This window comes from Heteronotia binoei, chromosome 19 (assembly GCF_032191835.1).
Source record: "Heteronotia binoei isolate CCM8104 ecotype False Entrance Well chromosome 19, APGP_CSIRO_Hbin_v1, whole genome shotgun sequence".
NCBI classification, from domain to species: Eukaryota; Metazoa; Chordata; class Lepidosauria; order Squamata; family Gekkonidae; genus Heteronotia; species Heteronotia binoei.
The window spans coordinates 33569840-33594821 of record NC_083241.1 but is presented as its reverse complement, the minus strand read 5'-3'; the positions used below and the strand labels follow the sequence as shown (position 1 = coordinate 33594821).

The 24982-nt window shown below is 47.1% G+C and overlaps 1 protein-coding gene across 2 annotated transcripts; it reads right to left on the bottom strand.

Moving 5' to 3' along the window:
• Positions 1-15137: 15137 nt before the first annotated feature.
• On the bottom strand, positions 15138-24705 carry LOC132587760 (cytochrome c oxidase subunit 5A, mitochondrial). Of its 2 annotated transcripts, none has more exons than XM_060260121.1 (5): positions 24311-24705; positions 20105-20221; positions 18086-18207; positions 16225-16348; positions 15138-15303 (listed from the first exon to the last, which is right to left on the bottom strand). In XM_060260121.1, exons 1-4 carry the CDS (start codon positions 24390-24392, stop codon positions 16235-16237), a joined length of 435 nt encoding a protein of 144 aa, XP_060116104.1. In that variant the 5' UTR covers positions 24393-24705; the 3' UTR covers positions 15138-15303; positions 16225-16234. The 2 variants fall into 2 exon arrangements, with proteins under 2 accessions (XP_060116104.1, XP_060116105.1); XM_060260122.1 differs by having other exon boundaries at positions 20105-20218.
• Between the last annotated feature and the right edge of the window lie 277 nt (positions 24706-24982).

Genomic DNA, 24982 nt, shown 5'->3' with positions numbered 1-24982 from the left:
GGAAAACCCCTGGAGGATTGGCACCCTTGCCAACGGTATACCTTCCTGGACTCCCCTCTAACAGTAGTGTGGTTGGGGAACCTTGGTGGTACAGAGGGAGTACCTTTTAAACAAATAAAACATTTATTTAAAACATGCAACTATTTACAGGCATTCTTAAATACAGGGTGAACAGAAGTAATAAATGAAAGTGGGGATAAAACGCTCCTTCTTTCCGTAATATATAACTGGCCCTGACCATACCATCCAGAACCGACTCACCAGTCACCAAGACTCAAATCAAACTCAACTGACAGTCAGCTTCCCCTGACAACTTTTTAACCGCCTGGCATCTTGTTATTCATCTTTGCTAATTTTTTCGGTGTCATGTACCAGCTGTACATTATCTTATAACAATTTTTTTTAATACTCTGACATGTTGAAAGTCATGGAGTTCTTCCATAAATATTCCCAAGTATCCATCTGTATTTCTTTATTTACATTGATTGCCCATTTAATCATTTGAGATTTCACTACTTCATCTTCCGTAGACCATTTTAAAAGTAACTTATAAGTTTTTGAAATTATTTTTTCATTATCTCCAAGCAGAACATTTTCCATTTCAGTTTGTTCTCGTCTAATTCCCTCCGGAGTCACCTCTTTCTGTGCAGGGGGGTGGGGGTGGGCGTTGGTCACTCACACCAGGGGCCTCAGTGCTGCATGCCTATATTCCATTTGTCTCCGGGGAAGACTGACACCAGGGGTGTGGTCATACCAGCATGCTTCACAGGGCCTTTTTTGTAGCAAGAACTCCTTGGTATGTAGCCAATCCTACAAGAGTTTACAGGGCTCTTCTTACAGGACTTACTGTAAGCTCCAGGATTGGCTACATCCGGGGTGTGGCCTAATAAGCAAAGGAGTTCCTGCTACCAGAAAAACCCCTGATGCTCCACCTCTCTCTTCCTGGCTGGGGGGAGTCACCTTCTGCTGTGCTGGGGGGGGGGGGGGCGTTGGTCATGTTTCCATGATCTTTGCTGGTATCCCTCCTTGCATGCTCACAACCTATTTGTTAAAAATGTCCCTCTCCTCTGCTGGGCAGGCCTTGGACAGCAGCTGGCAGCCCCAGCTGGCCCCACAGTGGGAAGGCATCAGGGACTTGGGATGGGGCTGCAGGCGATTCCAGGAGAGGCAGGGGTCCTTTTCCTAATTTAATGGGAAAAGACCAGCTTTTTGTTTGCCGATTAAAATGACCAGCAACAGAACGTCAGGTTTGTTCATTTTAAGCTTCCGTATTCTGAAAGACATTGATTCTCACTCCCCTCCCCATAAAAGAAACTGATTACACAGCAGTGGGAAATTGGGTTGTCAACCTCCCGATGGGCCTGAAGCTCTCTTGGAATTACAGCTGACCTGCCCCTGACAGAGATGAGTTTGTCTGGAGAAAACGGGTGGCTTTCTGGGGTTGCCAACAATGTTCCCTCTAAGCTGCAGAGTCTTGTGAGCAAGAACTCTACTTTGTGAGCTACTGGCATTAACACTGTGAGCTCCTGCATCAATTAGTGTGCTCTGGGATCATCCTTCCTTAACTAAGGCAAAAATGTGGGAGTTGGAGGCTAAAAATCTATGAGCTAGCTCACACTAACTCAGTTTAGAGGGATCGCTGGTTGCCAATCCCCAGGTGGGGACAAGGGGAAAACTGTGTTGAAAGTGTTAAATCTACCAACACATATAACTGTTACTCGCAAATAATACTAGTTTGCAGTAATGCTTATTTTTGTTTACTTTTAAAACCTGAACACTTTGCACTTATATCATGAACGTACATACATAGAAATATACACTACATGTCTGAAGATACATTCAAATGACAATAAATTCCATGTATAGTCCACTGGTACAAAAATAACAATTTATACCTGAAAATTTAGATAAAGGTGCCAGAGTTTCTCATCCAGAAAACGAATTGTGTGTGGCACGTTTCCGGTAATATATGTGTTTCGAATACGATTCTTCGTCTGACAAAAGAGAGTAATTTCTCTGGAACCACAGCTCAATTCAAAGTAAGTTTAGGTCAATTTCACAAGGCAACAGTTCTCATTGGCGGCTGATAGCTGAAGGCTGATTGTAATTAGACTGTACATTCATGATATAAGTGCAAAGTGATCCATTTTTAAGAGTAAACAAAAATAAGCATTATAGCAAACTAGTATCACTTGTGAGTAATAGTTATATGTGTTTGCAGATTTAACACTTTCAACACAGTTTTCCCCTAGTCTCCAGCTTTCTGTTTCCCCCCCCCCCTTTTTTGTCAATCAAAAACCAGGGGATCCCCTGGTTTGGAAGCCCTCCCCCCACTTTAGGGTCATCAGAAAGCATGGGGGTGGGTGAGAAATGTCTGCTGGGCACTCCATTATTCCCTATGAAGACTGATTCCCAAAGGGTATAATGGAGAATTGATGCATGGGTATCTGGGGCTTGGTGAGGGAGACTGTTTGTCAGACTTTGTAACTCAAATATAATCTTAATGCAAAGTACTAACCATAGATGCTTCTCCATACTAAAACCCCCCTCTTCCTTCCTTCCCTCTTTCCTTTGAACCATATATGCATACCGAAGGAAGGCAGCAGTGATTGTGTGAACCTTTCTGTTTTGTGAAAGAATAAAGGAATGCAACCGTTGTTAGATAACACTGCTGCCAGGGATTCTCTCAGAGGCGAGGAGATAAGCGGAGCCCTTGTGTGAAAGTTTGCACCTCTAACTTCTTTCATGTTATGGGATAGTAGCTTTTGTTTAGAAAACCCTTTGACGTGAAATCCTTAAAACAGGCAAGCTCCTGAACCAAAGCATTAATTTCAATTTCTGTATCCAGCTATGAGTTTCCAATAAAGTATTACATTGTTTCCAATGAATACCAATTTGAGATTCCATCCTCTGACACTGTTTTTTGAAGTCAAGGCATCATATCTGCAACATAGCATCCAGTGCCTCTCCTCAAAACACCTTCCAATGGATTGGATTCTATGAGCCCCAAAAGAAGATGCCCCTATCCCTCATTATCTCCAATGAAGAAGGCATTTCAAAGGTATGCAGTCCCTTTAAATGTAACGGCCAGGTAGCTTCAATGCAGCTGCTTTCTTAGAAAGATGTCTCTCTAGATTTTGATGACGTTTTAATTCTTTCTTCGGTTTAACGGCTTAATTATTTAGGAACCCTGTTTTACATTCTCTCATCACAGCATTACGCTTCTTATTTCAGTGTGAACATCGGAAAGAGCCATCAAAATCCGTCATCAAAATCCAGAGAGACGTCTTTTTAAGAAAGCGGCTGCCTTGAAGCTACACTCCTCAGGTTTTTTGGCCCCTTGGAGTTTTCTGTTACTTTAAAAGGCCCTAGCACCGCCAGCCTCTATCATTATTGTATTGTCTATTATATGTTGTACTTATCTTTATAATATGTCTATTAATTATGTCTATAATAACATATAATATTGTCTATTATATGTTGTACTTATCTTTATAATATATACACATATATCTTTATAATATATACACATAATATATAATATATACAATCCTTATAATATATTTTTGCAAACTGAAAGACGGTGCAATACTTGGTGGCTTTGATCAGTTGAGATATCATTGCTTCAGGACCTGCCTGGAGGGAATCTCCTCACCTGTTCTGCCTGCCTCTTCTCCTTTGCCTGACTCAGGAGGAAACCTTCGGCCAAGGCCACCGCCTGGGAACTGCTCTCCGGCCCGCTTCCTCTGACCCAGCTCTGCATTTCCTGGGGCAGGAGAGTCAGGAACTGCTCCAGGATCACCAGGTCCACCATCTGCTTCTTGCTACGCCTCTCCGGCTTCAGCCACTGGTTGCAAAGTCCATGGAGCTGGCTGCAAACCTCTCGGGGCCCATCAGCCTCCTGGTAGCAGAGCAGCCGGAAGCGTTGGCAATCGACATCTGAGGTTACGCAGTCCTGAGCCAGGATCTGTGGCACATCTCTTTCCCAGAAGTCAGTACCACTCCCAGCTTGGATGGGATGGAGGCCTTTGCTTGCTGCCTCACCAGTCCCAGATCCTCCTGGGTCCTCTTCTTCCATCTCCTGCCCCTTCTCTTAGGTCACCTCAGACTGGGAAGAGATGCCTGTATTCGCTTGGCTATGGAAAGAGTCTTCTGCCTGGGGGGACAGAGAGAGACAGACGGCAACATTTGAAAAGGAAATTTTAAAAGAATGGAGATACACTCCTGAACGTCACAACCCTTTATAGGAGATGTGTGAGAATCCCCCTGGTGGATCAGAACAAAAGTGGTTTGTAGGAAAGTTTAATATCATTTTGGCATATTGCATACCAAGTTATTTTAGGTATGCCTCTTTGGTTCTTAGGGAAAGTTGAGTACCTCTGTTTGGCTCTTTAAGAATGTTACAAGCTTAGTCTCTCATTACATTGATTCTGAGAAAGGAGATTACATTGGTTCACACTGTCCCAAGGGCTAATTCGTAAGGTAAAGTGGAGCCCCAAAAGGACAAGAAAGACTGGGGTCCCCTTAACCACTGTATATATCTCTGCAGGAGGACCGACATGTTAAGCAAGAGCTCTGTCCAACCACCCAGCTGAGGGGAAGGGGTAGGAATGTGTTTGTGGGAAGAACAAGGAACTGAGATTGGGAAAGGCAGACAGGCTTTGGCTCAGATTTGGCTCAAGAATTTCATTTTTGTATTTTTTTTATGCACATATGCGTATGTCCTCGGAAGTCATGGTGACTTCTGGTGACTGATCCCTACTGGGGGCATTGAGGCTATCCAGAGACGTGGCTGAATAAACCCTGCCGATGCCTCCCAGCTCTGGTATTCCTTAGAGGTCTCCTACTGAACTACCTGCTGCCAGAGTCAGCCCTGCTTAGCTTCTGAGATGTGATGAGATTTGGCTTGCCTGGGCTATCCAGGTCAGGGTTGATTTGGCTCAAGAATCTTTCAGCACTGTTGTATCTGTTGTGGGGTATCCGACCTCCTGCTCTATGGGAATTCCTCTGGCTTCCACCCGTGCTCAGCTCATCCAGTATATTTCTCATTAAAGCAAATAATAACAAGATACTGGAAGGTCCCAGCGCTTTCTTCTTCCAAGAAGAAAAAGAATTGCAGATTTATACCCCTCCTTTCTCTATGAATCAGAGACTCGTATATCATCTGTATCTCCTATATCTTCTCCCCCCGCAACAGACACCCTGTGAGATGGGAGGGGCTGAGAGGACTCTCACAGCAGCTGTCCTTTCAAGGAAAACCTCTGCCAGAGCTATGGCTGACCCAAGGCCATTCCAGCAGGTGCAAGTGGAGGAGTGGGGAATCAAACCCAGTTCTCCCAGATAAGAGTCTGCACACTTAACCAAACTGGCTAAAGTGGAACTAAGCCAGGGAAACAGTATTCCCTGGAGCTTCTTGCCACTTGAAGAAGAGGGCAGATATCACAAGTCTTTCTTCCAGAGAAGAATCATGCTTTTCTCCTGCCCCATATTCGAACTGACTCTGACAGAAGGACCATTTTTCCAGAGTCTGCCCTGTTGTGGGAACTAGCCTAACCCAGTCCTTGAACAGCTTTGGGTGGCTACTAAGTGTCTCACTGGTGCCCTGCTGGAGATTCGGGGGGGGGGGGGGCAGCCAAAATGCTTGACATTTGGGCCAGCCAATCAGCATGAATGATTCATCCCATTTGATTCCATCTGGGTCTCCTTTCTGGGCCTCCTCACCACCAAAAATCAAGCTTTGAATTCCACACACACACACACACACACACCCCGGAATATCTGTGGGACCTGAACCCACACCTCCTGCGCCTGTGTGTTTCTCCCTGCTCTGTTGTCTGGGGGTTTGTTATCTCTCTCATTTGGAAGACAGTTTCAAGGGGGGATTGGATAAACATATGGAGCAGAGGTCCATCAGGGGCTATTAGCCAAAGTGTATTGTTGGAATTCTCTGTCTGGGGTAGTGCTGCTCTGTATTCTGGATGCTTGAGGGAGGCACAGTGGGAGAGCTTCTGGTGTCCTGGCCCCACTGATGGACCTCCTGATGGCACCTGGTTTTTTTGGCCACTGTGTGACACAGAGTGTTGGACTGGATAGGCCATTGGCCTGATCCAGCATGGCTTCTCTTAGGTTATTATCTGCCAAAAGATGCTGTTTCTCACTCCGAAACAGGAGTGCAGAAGGAAGAATTTAGCATTGTGTTGCTGCTGCCTCTGCAAAGAGAGAATGAGGGGGCAAGGGCAATTCTCTCCCTGTGTGTCCATTCCGCAAAATACTGCTATGGGTCGGTATTCGAACCCATGGCGCTCCCTCCCTTGTGTGCTCCAGCATTGTCACAGTGATGTACTCCTGTTTTGCATTTGTTTCTCTTGGCCTTGTGTCTGTGAGTGGCTGGTATCCAGGGCTTTTTTTGAAGCAGGAACTCATTTGCATATTAGGCTATACCCCCCACTCCGATGTAGCCAGTCCTCCAAGAGCTTACAGTAGGCCTGGTAATAAACTCTTGGGTGACTGGCTACAACAGGGGTGTGTGGCCTAATATGCAAAGGAGCTCCTGCTAGAATTCCACCCCTGGATGTTGTTCAGGCAAAATGTTGGCTGGCACTCACGCCTTAGTTAGGAAGTGTTCACTGTTATTTTCTGGACAGCTTATTCTTGTCTAAGCACGGGGTGAACATTCCCTGACTTTAGTAGGCTAATTTTTTACTCCCTTTTGTTTTCTGCCTAGCTTTCCCTTGGCTGACAATGCATCTGAACACGAACAGAGTGCCTTGCCAGTCCTGCTGAGCTACCACAGCAATGCACGTTGCATAGAAATGTCGCGGACATTTGCATTTCATGGCATCTCCGCCCATTTGCTTCTGCTGTGGATACAATTCTACCTTCTGGGAATTCACTCACTTTATATTATAAAGTGGCCTAGGGCTAGGGTTACCAACAGGTCTGCAGAAAAATGTCTTGTTCCTCTAACTGTTAAAGATTTACATGGAGTGAGTCCTGCTCCAAAAAAACCCATGCTGCTACCAGTGGGTGTGGCTATATCTGCCAGGCTGGGGAGAGTCCACCCCCTGCTGTGGTTTAGGGACACTGGCAGGTTTCCATGATCTTTGCTGGCGTCCCTCTCTGCATCTTCACAACCTGTTTTTCAAACGTTCTCTTTTCTGCTGGGCAGGCCTTGGCCACTGCCAGTCACGGCTTGTCTCACAGTGGGGTTTCCCTGTCGCTCTTGGCAGCTAGGATTCCTAGATCTAGGCTGCAAAACTCCTGGAGGTTTGGGGAAGGAACTTGGAGAGGACCGGGAGCCCACTCTGCAAAGAATCCATTTTCTCCAAAGGAACTGATCGGTGAGCTGTAATGCCAGGGGATCCCCAGGTCCCACCTGGAGGCTGGCCTCCCTAGAAGGCATGGGGGGGGGGGTCTTAGGATGGGGCTGCGTCTAGTCCAAGACAGGCAGGAATCCCCCCCCCCCCCAAGCCCTTTCTTATCCGACAGGGGAAAGGCCGCCATGATCTTTGGAGGTTCAAAGGGCCAGCGACAGGACATCAGTTTTGTTCCTTTCTTGTACAGAAAAGCAAGATCACCCATCCCCAAGATTATTGCATCGCGGCGGGAAGCGGGAGATACCAACCACGGCCTAGAAGGATCCCCGCCTGCCTCCCTCCCTTGCAAGATCTCAAGGCCTCTCATGCAACGCCTTACTTCCAAGTCCGCCTTCCCGGGATCCGGCTGCAGGGCTTTCTCCCGCTGCTGCACATCGGCAGCCCTTCCCGCTCTCCCCCCCCCCCCATGCAGAAACACCCCCCCGTTCCTCTTCTATGCCTCCCCCCCTTGCTCTGCCTCTCTATGGGTTTAACCCTTGCAGTGCTGCAGGCCAAGAAAAACCTGTCTTCTCCAGGCTGCCGTCAGCCACGCCTTCTGGCGCTCAACGGGGCTCCTCTGGATGAGTCAATTTGCCCGGGGTCGCGCTGCTGGAGCCCCCTGTGGAAGGAGGACCGTCAAGCTCAATGGGGGGAGGGGGGTGAAATGATGCCGTTCTTGCAATAAGGACGAGTGGGGATTGCTCTGACTTTCTCTGTTGCCCCGGGAGAGAAAACTCAGGGCCTCCAACGCGACCAGAAAGCACCCATCTGGAAGGGAAGGAACGGAGTCCGGATCGCGAGCCATGTTCCCGCTAAACTGCAGTGTCTTGTGAGCCAAAATTGTGAGCCACTGGCATTAAAATTGCGAGCTCCTGCATCAATTATTGTGCTCTGGCGTCGCCCTTCCTGAGCTAAGACAAAAAATTGTGTGAGCTGGAGGCTCACAGTAATTCAGCTTCGAGGGAACGGAACACTGATCCCGAGAAAGGAGGCTGGATTTGGGGGACCACTCACCCGACCCCCACCTTCAAGTCATTCCAGGGAAGAAACTGTCCGCCTGCAGCCCCAGAGACGGAAGGAGAAAAACTGAAGAAGGCTGCAGATTTATACCCCACCCTTCTTTCTGAATCAGAGTCTCAGAGCGGCCTGCAATCTCCTTCATCGTCCTCCCCAACAACAGACACCCTGTGAGGTGGGTGAGGCTGAGAGAGCTCTGACAGAAGCTGCCCTTTCAAGGACAGCTCTGAGAGAGCTATGGCTAACCCCAAGGCCATTCCAGCAGCTGCAAGTGGAAAAGTGGGGAACCAAACCCGGTTCTCGTAAGGGTCCGCCCTGATTCCCTTGTGCTGCCAAGAAACCAAGTCGCAGAGGGACCTTTTTGGTCTTTGCAAAACTAACGCAAGGCCTACTGTTGTAAGGAACTCCACTCTAGATAGGAGAGAGTAGAGGCAGGATTCTAATCTAGTCCAACTAGCTAGTGTGTATAGAGATGCAAGAAGCCAGTCCTGCCCTAATGGTGCTGAAATGGAGAAGTACCGTGTAGTCTCCGGAGAGAAGGTGTCAGGCCGGAAGGAAGGAAGATTCCCTGAGGGCAGCAATCTACAAATCAAGGGGATAGCAATAGATGGGAAAGGACGATCAGGGTCCTGGCCTATCTCTCTCTGACTCTCTATGGCCCAGCCTCTGAAGTCTGAGGCTAAGAGAGGGGGCAAAGTCCTTCATTTCCAACACATCCGAGAGAGCAGCGGTTTCTTTGGTGGGGCTGGGAGGGGAGATTGGTGCAAAGGAGCAGCAAAGTACGGAAAAGGGTTGCAATGCTTGAAATTGGGGGTAGGAAGGCTCATAAAGGATTCTCAACCTTCCCGTGGGGCAGGGGTGGGAAACGTTGGCTCTCCAGATGTATTTTGCCTACAACTCCCATCAGCCCTAGCCATTGGCCATGCTGGCTAGGGCTGATGGGAGTTGTAGGCAAAAAAAAATCTGGAGAGCCAACGTTCCCTACCCCTGCAGGGCCTTGGAGACCCCCCAGAATTAGAACTAATTTTCAGCTGACAGAGATCAGTTCTTCCCCTTCAGAAAATGGCTACTTGGCAGGGTGGACTCTATGGCATTATCCCCCCCCCCCCCATGGAGGTCTCCCCCAAACTCTCCATGCCTATGCTGCGTCCCCTTCCAAATCTTCAGGTATTTCCAGCTCCTGAGTTGGCAGCCCTTGGCGGCTGGCTAGAGATGTTGCTTGTGGGAGGAGTTTAAAGAAAACACATTTGGGGGGTGAGGGGAGGCCTTGTGGCTCAGCCGGCTCTTGGGGAGGCAACGCTAACACTTCTGAAGCTGCCAGTCCTCAGCTTTTAAAATCTGAAGGCAAATCAGAAAGAAAAAGGAATATTTAAGGTAGAAGAAAATGTTTTTTTTCCCCCTTGCATCAGAAAAAAACTGAAATTTTAGAGCCCAAGAGGATCTATTAAATTTTGCCTAAAACAGAAACAAGTTGAAGTATTTCAACCAAAAATAATATTTAATATTGATATTATAATGGGAGGTGGGGATGCCAGCCTCCAGGTGGGACTTGGGGATCCTTTGGAATTCCAGCCCATCTCCAGACCAGAGATCAGTTCCCCTGGAGAAATTGGCTGCTTTGAAGAGTGGACTCTATGGCATTATCCTCATCAGGCTCCACCCCCAAATCTCCAGGAGTCCCCCAAGCTGGATCTAGAAACCCTACCCACATCCCTCTCCGGTGGCCAGGGGAGACCTGGCTATCGTAGTTGGGGGTGGTGGTGGTACAAAGGCAAAAGTGCCTAGGGCCCATGAAAGTCATAATGGGGCCCTGCCCATCGCAGCCCCTCCTTCTCCTGCCCATGAAAACCAGTTTGGTGTCGTGGTTAAGTGTGCGGACTCTTATCTGGGAGAACCGAGTTTGATTCCCCACTCCTCCACTTGCAGCTGCTGGAATGGCCTTGGGTCAGCCCTCGCTCTCGTAGTTGTCCTTGAAAGGGCAGCTGCTGTGAGAGCCCTCTCAGCCCCACCCACCTCACAGGGTGTCTGTTGAGGGGGAAGAAGATGTAAGAAATTGGTTCAGAGAAAAGGGCGGGCTATAAATCTGCAATCTTCTTTTTCCTGTGGCAAGCCAAGGACAAGAATGCTGTGGCCTTGAGAGAGATTTATTTAGTCCTTTCAAAACCTGCCCTCCCTCTGAGGATCTTGGTGAGGGGGGAGAGGGTGTATGCTGGTCTCATCTCTTCCATTTTATCCTCCCAATAACCCTGTGAGGTAGGCCAGGCCAAGAGGGTGGCTTGCCCCACACCCACTCTGCAAGGCTTGTTATTTCCTTTGTTGATTGAGTGATGAGCTTACTGGATCATGGGAACGCTGTCACCATTATCTGCCTGGATTTCACTAAAGCTATTTTGGGAAGGAGACGTGAAATTCATGCATCTAACAGCTATATGTACTGTGTGTCTTATTAAGCAGAACTTTGGTTCTCTCCCATCATCCCCAGCGGCCTAGATGCAGAGATGTGTCTCCAGTATGTGAGTGCCCAGTGTCCCAGTCTTTAGTGCATTCTTGGTGATAACATGGGCCATCCCCAAAACACAACAATTATACCTTACGATCAGTCTGCTGAGGGCTTTTTGACCTTGGCAGATAGATAGGGGGACTGATGATGCTGTTAAGGGGTGAGGTCTGTTTTGTATCTTTTATTGTTGTGTCTTTTGACACCTATGTAGCCTGTAGCGTAAATAAGGTATAAATACTGCTGACGGTTGATTGTTCGGGGCTGCTGGGTGCTCAATTAAAGCCTCAAACGACAGCCAAAGAGATCTCTTTTGTATTTGATGCACCCTTAGAAATATTTGTGTTATAATTGAGTATACAAGTTTTGACTTAAGTCACAATAAAAACAAAGTTTTGCTTTGGAACAGCTGGTCACTTTCCTTTTGCCTGGTGTGGCCTTGGCTCCTTGCTGGTCACTGCACCCCCGTAGTTCCCCCCGCCCCACAATACTATTGACATGGCTCCCCATGATATTCTGCTGGGTAAACACCGTACGTCACTTCTGAATGACATAGGCAAGCCACATTTCTTTCTAGCTTCTTCCCTCCCTACTCCCAGTGAGTTCACCCCCACTGGCTGGTCTGATGGACCTGGCAACCCTAATTCCAAAGGTGCCTGCAGACTCCAAAGGTTGGAGACCCTTGAGCTACCGGGGGATGGTGCTACTGGATTTGTGGCACTGTGTTCTTGTACCAAGTATAGGAACAGTTCCTGCAAAACCACATGCAGGCATGAGGTCACATGAGTAAGCTGGAGGGGGAAAAATAGGAACACCTAGAACACATCTGTTGAGAAGCCCTGTGGCCCAGAGTCGTAAAGCTGCAGTACCGCAGTCCGAGCTCTCTGCTCACGACTTGAGTTCAATCCTGGCAGAAGCTGGGTTTAGGTAGCCGGCTCAAGGTTGACTCAGCCTTCCATCCTTCCGAGGTTGGTCAAATGAGTCCCCAGCTTGCTGGGGGGAAAGCGTAGATGGCTGGGGAAGGCAATGGCAAACCACCCCGTAAAAAAGTCTGCCGCGAAAATGTCGTGATGTGACATCACCCCAGAGTCGGAAACGACTGGTGCTTGCACAGGGGGTCTACCTTTACGTTTTTAGAACACATCTGAAGCAACCCAGGTGGTCCAGTCCGCGCAACTGAACAGAAGGTGGTAGGGAGACTATATGGAGGGAAAGGGCTGTAGCTCACTGGAAGAGCCTCTGCTTTGCACGCAGAAGGTCCCAGGTTCAATTCCTGGCTTCTCCAGTTGAAAAGGTCAGGTAGGAAGTGATGTGAAAGCCCTTGCCTAAGACCCTGGAGAGTTTCTGCCGGCCTTGGTAGACAATACTGACCTTGATGGGCCAAGACAGCTTCATGTGAAAGGATAACTTGATGCTACTGGTAAGAGACAGTCAAGGCCCAGGCAATGAGAAGAAAGACATTGAGCCTGCTGTAAGAATACCTTAATCGCTGCCTGAATTGTGCTATCCCAGTCCAGAAGCCTTATTTTTCCCCAAGGTCATCTAGCAGCATATTCAGGCAAAGGGAAAACTGGAAGTTTAAAAAGTGGCACAAAACCCAGCAGACTTCCAACTGCCAGGTCTGCCTTTTCACAAACTCTTATGTGCAACAGAAGGCAGCAGGGTTTGGCATGGGGCGGAAGGGGGACTAGCAGCACCTTGGCTGCCTTTTCTGCCATCTGCTAAGCTCAGAGCATAGCATTACAAGTGCTTTTTTGCTGTAGCTGTTAAGAGCTACTTCCAGACCTACAAGTGCAAAAGATCTGCAGGTTTTCTTTCTTGTAAGCACTGCACTGTTCATGTTGACCTAGCAACATGTGTTTTTTTTTGTAAAGGTGTGGTTTGGCCACTCAATTCCCCACCTGGCCGTTTGCTGCACAGATCTTATCTAGACATGCCACAGGAAACAGCTGCTAAAATTCAAGCCTGTCCACAAGCAGTGTTCCCTCTAAGCTTAGTGTGAGCTAGCTCACAATTGTTTAGCTTCCGGCTTACACAACTGAGAGAGCCTGGCAAAGCTAGCTCTCCTTCCCCCGCTTCCTCCCCAAGGATTTTTGTCTTCGCTCAGGGAAAATGGCCCCAGAGCAAACTAAAGCAGTAGCCCACTTTAATGCCAGTAGCTCACAAAGTATGATTTCTGCTCACAAGACTCTATGGCTTAGAGTATTGTTCACAAGAGATGTGCTGTGGAAGATGGGAGAACTGTTGGGAGAACAGAGATTCAGGTGGGGAGCAGTGTTGGTCTGATGCTGCAGAACAAAATTTGAGCCCAGTGGTACCCGTGAGACCAACAAAGCTTTATTCAAGGTGTAAGCTTTCGTGTGCAGGTACACAAAAGCTTGTATCCAGAATGCAATGCTGTTGATTGATCTTAAAGATGCTCCTCTGTTCTGTTGGGAGAATGAGAATTCAGGCATTTTTCACTCTCTCACAAAGAGGATAAAAGAGAGCTAATCGAACTGCCAAAGCCAAAATTTGGGTTGGTAGTCAACACTGCCCCCCCCCCCCCAACAACAAAATTATGTGCTGAGAAAGAACTGCTGACTGGTCCTTGTATTGATTTTACTAATTAGCATGATTCTTATTTCACAAATAAATCTTTGCAATTACCGATACTTCTGCTATTCTGCTCAGTGTTGGAAAGACTGAGCTCTATAAAGCAGGGGTGTCAAACTCATGAGGACCGAATCTGACATAAACATGACCTTTTCCGGCCAAGCCATGTGTGTCATAAAATGTAATGCTAGGTAGGGGAAATATAAACTTTATAAAGGACACACAAACACACTCAGCCTAATCCACTTTACTGGCTGGTTGAGCCTAGCCAACAGAAGGAAGAGACACTTGGCTCAGTAGCTCTGCTGTGGAATTAAGAGAGCCTGGCAAACAAAGCTCTCCTTCCCCCACTTCCTCCCCAAGGGAGGAGCTTTGCTCTGTAGCTCCTGTGCGATTGAGCAAGCCTGGCAAAGCAAGCTGTGCTGCAGAAGGAAGCAAGAGGGAGAAGCAGCAGAAAACATTGAGTTGCTCATAGGCCTGATAAGAACTCTCCAGGGAGCTAATTTGACCCCCCGGGCAACATGTTTGACACCCCTGTACGGTAACAAAGCCCTGCCATTTGATTCATGAAACTCTCATGCACTAATTCCTTTGACTTCCAAAATCTCACCAGGCAACACCCACTCATTTTCAAGCCCCTCCATAGCCATGAGATAAAGAAAGTCGCCACCCTTGCATCCTCAGGCCCTTCTGGTACTCCAGAATGGCAGCCATAGAATCCTGTAAGGGACAAAAGGTCACTCCCCTTGTGTAACTCTTGTTTCAAGCAGGGAAGCAGCATGGCATTTATCCAAAACGGCCACAATTAAGTTTTAAAATTTAGATTATTGCAAAGAGATGATGATGATATTGGATTTATACCTGCCCTCCACTCCGAATCTCAGAGAGGCTCACAATCTCCTTTATCTCCCTCCCCCACAACAGACACCCTGTGAGGTGGGTGGGGCTGAGAGGGCTCTCACAGCAGCTGCCCGATGGCTGACCCAAGGCCATGCCAGCAGCTGCAAGGGGAGGAGTGGGGAATCAAGCCCGGTTCTCCCAGGTAAGAGTCTGCGCACTTAACCACTACACCAAACTGGCTCTCAGGATGAGAGAACACGAGAACGAGAACCTTGCTGGTTGCAACCATCTCTAAAATACACAGAAGTACTGAAATTCGTGTCAGGCTGTGAAAGTCTGTGAATTTTACATGGAGGAGTTCTGCATCGATGCAGCCGGGAGTTTGATGGATTTATGAGGGTGTCACTCAAGATCGGGGTCCCCAATGTGGTGCCATGACACCTGCAAACACTCTTTCTGACATTTTGCCAAGTGTTTTAGGAAAGGAGAAGGGCTGGGTAGCGCTTTTCCCTAAAAAGGTCTGGTTCACTATTGGACATTTGACTGACTGTGCAGATTTTTAAAATATCGCTTCAGCTGCAGGTGCCACCAAAGCAGAAGGATCGACACTGTGCTACTGAAGTTAAGCTGTGGCAATCATTTTGTGATTGGCTCCGCCTCCTGGGGCAGCCATTTTGTGGCTGTATCCACCATGCTGTTCAGAATTCCAAACATGCATTGGCGTTGATTTCTGACTCAAAAAAGGATGAGTTCAGAACATCTGAACTCACTTTTCTCTTTCGGAAAGCACATAATTTCTTCAAGATAATTGCACAGACCACAAGAACCAAGCCTCAGTTCAAACCAGGTTTTCCCTTTATTAGGCCCAGTGTCACCACACATATTCCAGGACTCATTAACAGGAAGAATTTATTTCAAAGAAGTAATATTATAACATCTGTCTCCAGACAATTGTTGTACAATCAGGTAGCGTGAACAATAAACCCATGGGAAGCTCATCTGGAAGAGAACAGACACTGAGAGTTAGTTCAGGTATGTCTATATCCTGACGCTCTTTCCCCGCTAATCTATAACCTCCAAAAAACCAGATAAAGGGCTGGGAGAGGACTGTCCAATCAGTACAGGGCAGTGGAAGGTGAACATTTTGCTATATACAGCCATTTAAAGAGACTTCCATTTGACCACTCTGCAGCACACTGCTGTCTCTTCCCCAAACACTTGCACAGCCTAAGCAACTAAAATCTTATAGGCTGACTTGTTACCTTTTATGTACAGTTGCCCCATCCTTTGTATCAGAGTATCAGCTCTCCAAAGCTATCACTCTTTTGGCAGGGAAGAACTTCAGAACACAAGAAAAACCCATTCAGTTGTATATGCCATCGGCTTTCACTTGAGGTTTGCATATACATTCTATTCCTCAAATGATCACCAAGGGATATACACATGGCTCCTTCCCCCATCTTAGGTCTCACCACCAGCGTTCCCTTTAAGCTGAGTTAGTGTGAGCTAGCTCATGGTTTTTTAGCCTCTGCCTCACACATTTTTGTCTTTGCTCCGGAAGGGTGGCCCCAGAGCAGACTAATTTTTGCAACAGTCAGATTGCTTGCTCACAACTTTAATGCGAGTAGCTCACAAAGTGGAATTTTTGCTCATAAGACTCCACAGCTTAGAGGGAGCACTGCTCACAATCACCCAGTGAAGCAGGCCAGGCTGTGAAACAGTGCTTATTAGTGATTTGAACCTGGGTCTCTGAGGTCCACACACACGAGCACATTCCTGAGGCTGAGAGCACATCAAAATATCTCTCCATTAGCTCAAAACTGCATGAAGACAGACACACTAACATTTTTCACAACTCTGGATACTTGCCAGATGAAGCTGAGTGGCTCCTCCCAGAGGGAGGAAAATTTATTCTCTTACCTGAAAACGTTTACACTTTGTCCAGTCCGAGTTCTTCTGGAGTTGAGATTCCCAGTTCGTTCAAAGTTGGTCTAAGTTCCTGGATAACGTAGGGGTAGATATCTTTGTGGGGCCCTGCTTTGTCCTAATGGAAAGAAAACATGTTATTCAAAATAAAAGGCCCAGCAAAAAAAAAAAATTGATTTGTGCTCAAGATCAAAAGGTTAATTGCTTTATGCATGACTAGTTAAAATAAATCTATGGCCCTTAAAACAAAGCTGACAAAATGTGACAGACACATATGGTCAAGAAAAATGAGCAGCAGTTTACGGCTTCAGAAATCCAGCTGTTACAATGAGCAAGCAGTACCAATTACACCGCTGCATAAAAAGATCAGGGAAACTGGCCCTGACCCGGAGAGCCCAGGCAAGCCCCATCTCACCAGATCTCAGAAGCTAAGCAGGGCCAACCATGGCAAGTAATTGGATGGGAGACTTCCAAGGAATACCAGGTTCAGACTCAGGAGGCAGAGGCAAGGTTATCACACCTCTTCTCTAAAGGTCCTCCACGCCCCAGTAGGAGTTGCTAAAGGTTGCCATGACTTTTAGTCATGGGGCACACACACAAATGAAAAGATAGATAGATGATAGATAGAGATTGGGGAAACTGATCTAAGGGCAGGGCTTTTTTTTGTAGCAGGGACTCCTTTGCATATTAGACCACACACCCCTGATGTAGACAATCCTCCAAGAGCTTGCAGGGCTCTTAGTACAGGGTCCAGAGATAGAATTCCAGCAGGGGCTCCTTTGCATTTTAGGCCACGCACCCCTGATGTAGCCAACCCCCCAAGAGCTTACAGGGCTCTTCGTACAGGGTCCAGGGATAGAATTCTAGCAGGGGCTCCCTTGCATTTTAGGCCACACACCCCTGATGCAGCCAACCCCCCAAGAGCTTACAGGGCTCTTAGTACAGGGTCCAGAGATAGAATTCCAGCAGGGGCTCCTTTGCATTTTAGGCCATGCACCCCTGATGTAGCCAACCCCACAAGAGCTTACAGGGCTCTTCATACAGGGTCCAGGGATAGAATTCTAGCAGGGGCTCCTTTGCATTTTAGGCCACACACCCCTGATGGAGCCAATCCTCCAAGAGCTTACAAGGCTCTTCCGTACAGGGTCCAGGCATAGAATTCTAGCAGGGGCTCCTTTGCATATTAGGCCACACACCCCTGATGGAGCCAATCCTCCAAGAGCTTACAGGGCTCTTAGTACAGGGTCCAGAGACAGAATTCTAGCAGGGGCTCCTTTGCATATTAGGCCACACCCCCCGATGGAGCCAACCCTCCAAGAGCTTACAGGGCTCTTAGTACAGGGTCCAGAGATAGAATTCTAGCAGGGACTCCTTTGCATATTAGGCCACACACCCCTGATGTAGCCAATCCTCCAAGAGCTTACCGGGTTCTTAGCACAGGGCCTGCTGTAAGCTCCAGGAGGATTGGCTGCATTGGGGGATGGCCTAATATGCAAAGGAGTTCCTGCTACCAAAAAATGCCCCGTCTAAAGGGCTGTAGCTCAGGGGTGAAGCCCCATCCTCTGCATGCAGAAGGACCCAAATTCAGTTCCTGACATTTCTTGTTACTACAGGGTCTCAGGTTAAAGAACCTAGGAAACACCTCTAAGGGAGGCATCAGAAAGTCATTTCAAGCAGGATAGACATTGCTGGCGAGACAGAACACTGGGTGGGCGGAGATGTCTCTTACACAGGAGAGTTGCATTAGGTAAAAAGAGACTTTCCTGTAAAAGTGGAGTTTTGGGAGCTACTTAGAGGAACATGCCTAGACAAAAAAGGAGAAATGCCAGCAGAATTCAAAAGGCACTGCACTAACCTTCACAACTTCTAAGATACGGATGGCGCTAGCAAAGTCGTTTAGTCGTCTGCAAGCCCTTAAAGCAGCGTCGATAATTTTTGGTTCTGGAACCAGGTCATAGGTAACCAGGGTGTTTACACCTGTCAAAAAACAAGCAATTTCAGAAAGCTATCATTTTTTTTCTTACAAGATTAAATGGTCTGCATGAATTCCATCTCTCAACTCAATAGTCATGATATTTCTACAGAGAGTCCCGAGAAGCCTGAGCCCCAGTTTTGTGTAGTGGTTAAGGGCAGAGGACTCTAATCTGGAGAACCAGGTTTGATTCCCCACTTTTCCACCTGCAGTCAGCTGGGTGACCTTGGGCCAGTCATCATTCTCTCAAAGCTCCCTTAGCCCCACCCACCTACATCACAGGGTGTCTGTTGTGGGGAGAGGAAAGGAAGCAGACTGTAAGCTGCTCTGAGATTCCAAGTGAAGGGTAGCATATACACCCAATCTCTTACTTTTGATTTGTATTAGTACAAACTTTTCTACCTCACAAGTTTTTTCCAGGATCCTGATCTCACACACATGAGATCTACAGTACATATAAGATTAGGACAGCAGACATAAAATGGTGCTAAAATTTTGGATATAAAACTCATTGCAACAGCGGCTGCTTACAATCCCAAAGCCAAGGGATGTTAGGATGAGGTTGAATTTGTCAAAACTGACCTGCAGTTGTGCTGATTGTTTGAATCTATTGTTGGTTTTAATGCTTATGGGATTCTCCATATATCGGGAAGCCACTTAGAAAGCAGTATCCAAGTATCTTAAATAGGATATGAGTTCATACTGGAACCATACACTAAAACTTCCGCTCCAAAATGTAAGCCCTGCCACTCTTATTTCAACCCAAACTCCCCAAATTTACAAAGTGATTCAGAGATCCACAGTGAAGTTTGTTTCTGGCTTCACTGCTGCAAATATCTAGATTTCAAAGCTGTTCATAAAGTTCTGTTTCCTTCTGATTTTAGGCAGCTCTCACATCCACTGGAGAAGCTGTCTTTTTTTGTTACACAAAGGTTACTCATTAAACTGCCAAGTGCAGTTTAACCTCTGTTCTTAAAGGGGCAGTCACTCCATATGAGACAGTAAAACAAGCCACTGTGTCTCTGTTTACGAGGAAAAAAATAGCAACTCTAAACTTGAAATGATTCACAAGAAGTCTTCCTTTTGTTTACCAGCTCCCTTCCTTCCTTTTTAAAAACTGAACTCAACAACACCTGAGACAGACAAACACCCTTTTCAGTTTTTCAGGCAACTTAAGTATATAACCCAGTACCGAGAAATATTCCCCTAATCTTCAGTCAGCAGGCGTACAGCACAGGCCCGTGAAGTCTGTTCTGAAGACTGAATCGCTATTTTAAATAAGCTGGTTTGATTGAACAGGTTACAATCTAATTTGGGTTTATTATTGCAGCAGGTTAGAATAGCAGTTAGTACATTTATATGTTTGTAGTTAGACTAGTGGCCTAGTGGCAGTTCCATTAAAGACAATAAGCTACACCAGAGCAGACTAGACTGAGAGACTTCAAGAGCATTTCTACTTAATTGCTGTAAGGTTTCTGTAGCTAATATCACATTCCACTTTCCTTCAAGCATGGAACTCAAACAGCACATATAAGGCTCCGAAGCACTGATGCCTACCTCGGCTTCTCATCAGCAAGGTTCCTGTTGCCATGGAGCCCTCTGACTATATCCTGACATCAGTGATTAACAGTATGTTCTGAAAATATGAAGCTGCCTTATACTGAATTGGACCCTTGGTCCATCAAGGTCAGCATTGTCTACTCAGTCCAGCAGCAGCTCTCCAGGGCCTCAGGCAGAGGTCTTTCCCATCACCCACTACCTGCCTTTTTAAACTGGAGAAGCCAGGGATTGAACCTGAGACCTTCTACATGCAGAGCAGATGCTCTGCCACTAAGTCACAGCAGAAGCACTGCAACGTGAATAGAATTCTCATCCTAAACATGGGACATGAAAGAGCATTACCTTTTTTTAGCTCCCAGGCATCGATATCTGGTTTATTGAAATATGTCACCCAGCGAGCATCGAACTCTTCATCTGACTCTTGGGACCCATGAGAATAGCAACGTACAGGCAATGCTGCTGCGAGATAAACAATAAGATGGGGGCGGGGGGGAGAGAAAAATGTTAAAGTGCTCATGACAAAATCTTTAACACAACAGACATACGGATGTGAAGTCACTAAAACGCACTAAATCCAGCAGGCCAGCAGTGTAGCTGTGTTGGTTGCCACTCATCCAAGGGCCCTGGACTGAGAAGCTACAGTAAAATATACCCCTTGCCTCTTCACCTGGGGCGCCCCAAGCTGCATCCAGCTGCCAAGGATATACATTAAAACATTACAGTGGTCTTCAAGCTCCCCCCCCCACACACACAAGCAAAACAGAGGGAGCAGCTGACAAAACCAAATCACAACAAAAGGTCAGTAACACAGCCCCAACAATTCCAAAAACATTCAAATCAGAAACACAAGAGGGGAAAAGATTGTTCTGGGACTGAAAGTACAGTTCTCTACAGCTGTGGTTCTTAGTCTTTTGGCATCTCACTGATCACTTTACCAAAGAAGCTTTATCAACGAACCCATTTTTCTCAAGAATTATATTTATATGTTTATAGGCATTTGGTTGTTCACCATTTACAGTAAGTTTTAAGAACATGAATTCGTGGAAGGATTCTGGGGTCTGCACCCCAACCCCCCTAGGTTCATAGGGCCATTGTGGGACTAGCCCAGAGACTAAATACACTCCAGAGAGAAAAACAGTCCAGTCTCCTTTATGCTAGCATACTATTTATTAAACAAAAGAAGTCAGCTATAGCAAAACCTACAGCCTAGAAGAACAGAAAGACTCATGTAACCCCCAAATTTTGCCACAGAATTGTACCACTGGTTAAGAATCAATGCTTTATAGCATTGCCCCATTTGGGTGAACACCTGCTGGGACTATTTAATTTTGTTTTTAAAGAAAATGTTATTTTGCAGTTAACTTGATACAGCAGGAAAAAAATTACTGCTGAAGGATCACTAGAGGGCTTGGTATCTCAAGCATTTAATTATGGGATGGTAAAGAGCTGACATCAAAAGGGTAGTTGGGGTTGACAAGCATGGGGAAGGGGGGAGGGAGAGAAAGAGAAACAGGACTCTTTCTTTTTTAAAATGAAGAAAACGTGATGATTTAGAAACAGAATTAAAAAAACCCTGCCTGCAGACTTACATACTTAATTAACAGGCGAATCAGGGAAGTAAAGAAACAGGAAGCTAGTATCTCAATTAATTAAGCAATTAATTACCAACACTAATGTGAAAACAGATATGCCTTGGGACAATTAAGTGGAAGGACTGATTATATTAATCCATTTGTTAAATTCAATTTCTTGGCCGCCCTTTCCTGTAACTATCTGGAGGCAATGAGTTTGAAAGATCAAATCCCACAAAGAAAGGGGCAGAAGGAGTAACAACAACATAATCTTGTCTCATATAATCGTTTGAATTCAGCTTGATACAGCAAATTTTCTAATGCAACATACTTATGAAAACAGCAGTGAATACATGAAGCTGTCTTATAGTGAATCAGGCCACTGATCCATCAAAGCAGCTACCATCTACTCAGACTAGATGCAGTTCTCCAAGGTTTCAGGTGGAGGTCATTCCCAACACCTGATACCTGATCCTAAACTGGAGATGGAACCTGGGATGTTCTGCACACCAGGCAGATGTTTTACTACTGAGCTACAACGCCCCCTCACCAAATCTTCTCACACAAGCACTGTCTTGAAATAAACTACTGTTCTCACTAGATTTATGAACACTTCCCTGAGCCACAAAGTTCATCCCTGACTTGACTGTCCTCCTTTTCCTATCCTGCTGACATCTGGAAGAGCCAGTTGTTAAAGCCAACTTTGAGCCAGTTCAACCAATTTCACACAAAATGCAGCTAAAATGGGAATAGATGACATTTTCTTCCTTTGATCTTTTTTAAATTGTGGATTCATTTAATTTACACTAATAAATACCTCAAGGGCCAAATACTTTGAAGTGCTATAACTTAGTCAGTTGATTAAAGCTCTCACATGGTTATATGATTTACTGGTTTGAAAGGGGGGGAAAAAGCAAGTGTTAATACTTCATTTGGTAAGCATTTGTGTGGGTGTTCTGGAGCTACACTCTAGGTACACTCTCTGAAATAATCTCTCTAAGGGCAATCCTACCTTGAAGCACTAATAGCCTATCAGGACTTGAGGGCAGCAAACCAAGCTCTAATAAATCCTAGTGCAGGAGCCTGGAGTCAGAACGCACATGATCCCGTTAAAGAGAGCACTGAAACACCCACACTTGAAGAGATTTAGGATGGCCACATCAATCATAGCAGAGCCTGTGAAAACCTGAAGGGAAATTACATAGCAAACAAGAAGCATTTGCAGCAGCTTTTGGAAAGCTACACACGCTCTGGTGTACACATCCATGCTAGGAGAGGCTAGGTGTGGCCCATGGCATTGTTTAACCGGAAATAATATCTGCTTTAAAATGCTACTGAGAAATTTAAGCAGATTATAACTGTGCATGCATGAAATCCAAGTAAACTAACGGAAGTAATGGCTTTGCTGAAAAGTTCAAGGTCAGTATCCGTCAAGAAACAAATTGGAGAGCAAAAGGCAGGTTAAAATTAAGTATAAAAAAACCCTTGTTGGCTATGCCTGGGGAAAGGGCTTGGAAAGCAAGAAGAGAGACTACACAGGATGAATGTTGGCTTGTAAAACCTTTTAACCAATTTCCCCAAAATAAGCTTGCAGCCTCACATGAAAACACATGAGCAAGTTGAAGGTTTATACTGGACATGTTGTATTCACTGTTTAAAATGTCCTAATTGTAAAAATCCGCTGGTGTTGTTCATTTTAAAGAATCATGGATGCACTCATTATAAGATCAGAAGAGTCCTGCTGGATCAGACCAGTGGTCTATCTAGTCCAGCATCCTATCTCACCAGTTCCTCTGACCAACCAGTTCCTCCGGAGGTCCAACAACAGAGCATACTGACTGAGGCCTTCCCTTGATGGTGCCTCCTAATTTCAGAGGTTTGTTCTCTCTCGTGTGGAGTTCCCTTTAGTCACCATAGCTAATAGCCACTGGTGGACCTATCCTCCATGACTGACCTTGGGGTCAGTCCAAATCAAAAAAGTTTCAATTAATAACAATTGCCAGTATCCTCCAATCTTAATCTCAACAGGAAACCCATCGCTGTTTCCTCACCAGGCCTAATCTCTGAGGTAGAAAAGCACTGACTGAGAAAACAGTGTACTGTAGCACTTAAGTGTCAGACCAGGATCTGGGGGACCCTGGTTTGAATCCCTGCTCTGCCATACAATCTCATTGGGCGATCTTGCACTAGTGGCACACAACCCACCTCACAGGGTTGTTGTGAGGATAAAACAAAGGAGGGGAAAATGACGCAAGCCACTTTGGGTCCCCATTTAGGAAGAAACGGAAATAAACTTGCTTTGCGTTCTCACTGGGGACAAAGGCAAAAATATAAGCACTGTAAATCCGTAAGATGGTTTGCTGCCGCACAAAAGGGTCATCAGGTCCTGTAAAAGGACTCGCCCTCCCCCCAAATAGCATAGCTCTCTTCCACTAACTGGAGTCAAAACCCGAAGAAGGAAATGAGGAACAAAAGGTGGAGAGCGACGAGAAAACCGCAGTGCGGATCAAACGGGGCTGCACTGTGTTTGTGCTGACTTGGACTGGGCCTGCTGTGGTTTCCTGGGGGTGGGGAGACTTCCCAATTTCCCTGCAGTTCTAGCTCCCCCCCCCTTCCTATCCGGAACTGCTCTTGTGCCTCCATCCCGCTCAATGTCACCTTCCTGCTCAGCAAGGCAAAGAACGACAGCAAGAAGGTGACCACTCTTTGTCCGGCCAGGGAGGACGGAGGGAAGGAAGGAAGGAAAGAAGCTCGGCCTCTCATCCCCCCTCTCCGGCCGGGTGACCTCTAGACCGGCCAGGTGCACGCACGGCCCACTAGGCCGCATGCGCCGCCTGCCCTCGAGTGGTTCTGCCCGACTACGGGGTCACGGCAAGGTCATTCCGGGAACGCGAAGGTGGGCAGGTGCGTGGGGGTTGGAGTGAGGAGACGAGGCGCGACGCGACCCCGCCGCCCGGGCGTCGACGAGCCGACTCACCTGCGGCGAAGGCCCTCGGGGCGAGGCCGCGGAGAGACAGCGCGGCACAACGGGCGCGGAGGAGCTGAGCGGCGGCCAACATGGCTGAGGGAAGGCGAAGTGGAGAGAGAAGGCGGCTTGAGGTGAATGGAGGAGAAAGGGTGGGGGGGGATGGGCGGGTGGCCGCGCGCCCGCCGTCGGCGTGCGTTTCCCTTCTCGGCTTCCTTAGCTGGCCCCTGACGGGCAGGCACACGCGCGCACGCACACCCCGGCCACGCGCCGCTGCTGCTGCAGCCGTTCTGCCACGGTCGAGGGCAAAAGTGGGCGGGGCCGAGAGTACGGCGGCGGGAAGAGGACAAACGTCATCCGCCGATCATGGAACGAGGGGGGGGGAAGGAAACAGAACGCGAGGTACTGGGAAGGCAAAAGGGGGCGAGGCTTCATTTTTAGAGGCGGGGCGATAGGGAGCCAACCGCTATTTTTTTGCTCCTCGTTCTAACTGACAGAGAAGCGGTGGGCGGGGCCAGAGTTGCGTGACGTCCCAACGGTCGGGGCGCGCGGGGGGGAGGCTTTGAAAAGTGAGAGCCAATCAGGGGGCCTGCTATTGACTTCATCCTCTCCGAAGGGAGGGGGAACCCGGTCGAGGTTTTGATAGGGGGAGGCTCTCCACGTGACCTCCGTTTGGCTACCTAG

Coding starts and splice junctions, on each gene's coding strand:
- LOC132587760 (XM_060260121.1), bottom strand. CDS start 24,392: ATGTTGGCCGCCGCTCAGCTCCTCCGCGCCCGTTGTGCCGCGCTGTCT. Junction 20,222..24,310: donor CCCGAGGGCCTTCGCCGCAG/GTGAGTCGGCTC, acceptor TTTATCTCGCAG/CAGCATTGCCTGTACGTTGC. Junction 18,208..20,104: donor TGCCTGGGAGCTAAAAAAAG/GTAATGCTCTTT, acceptor GTTTTTTGACAG/GTGTAAACACCCTGGTTACC.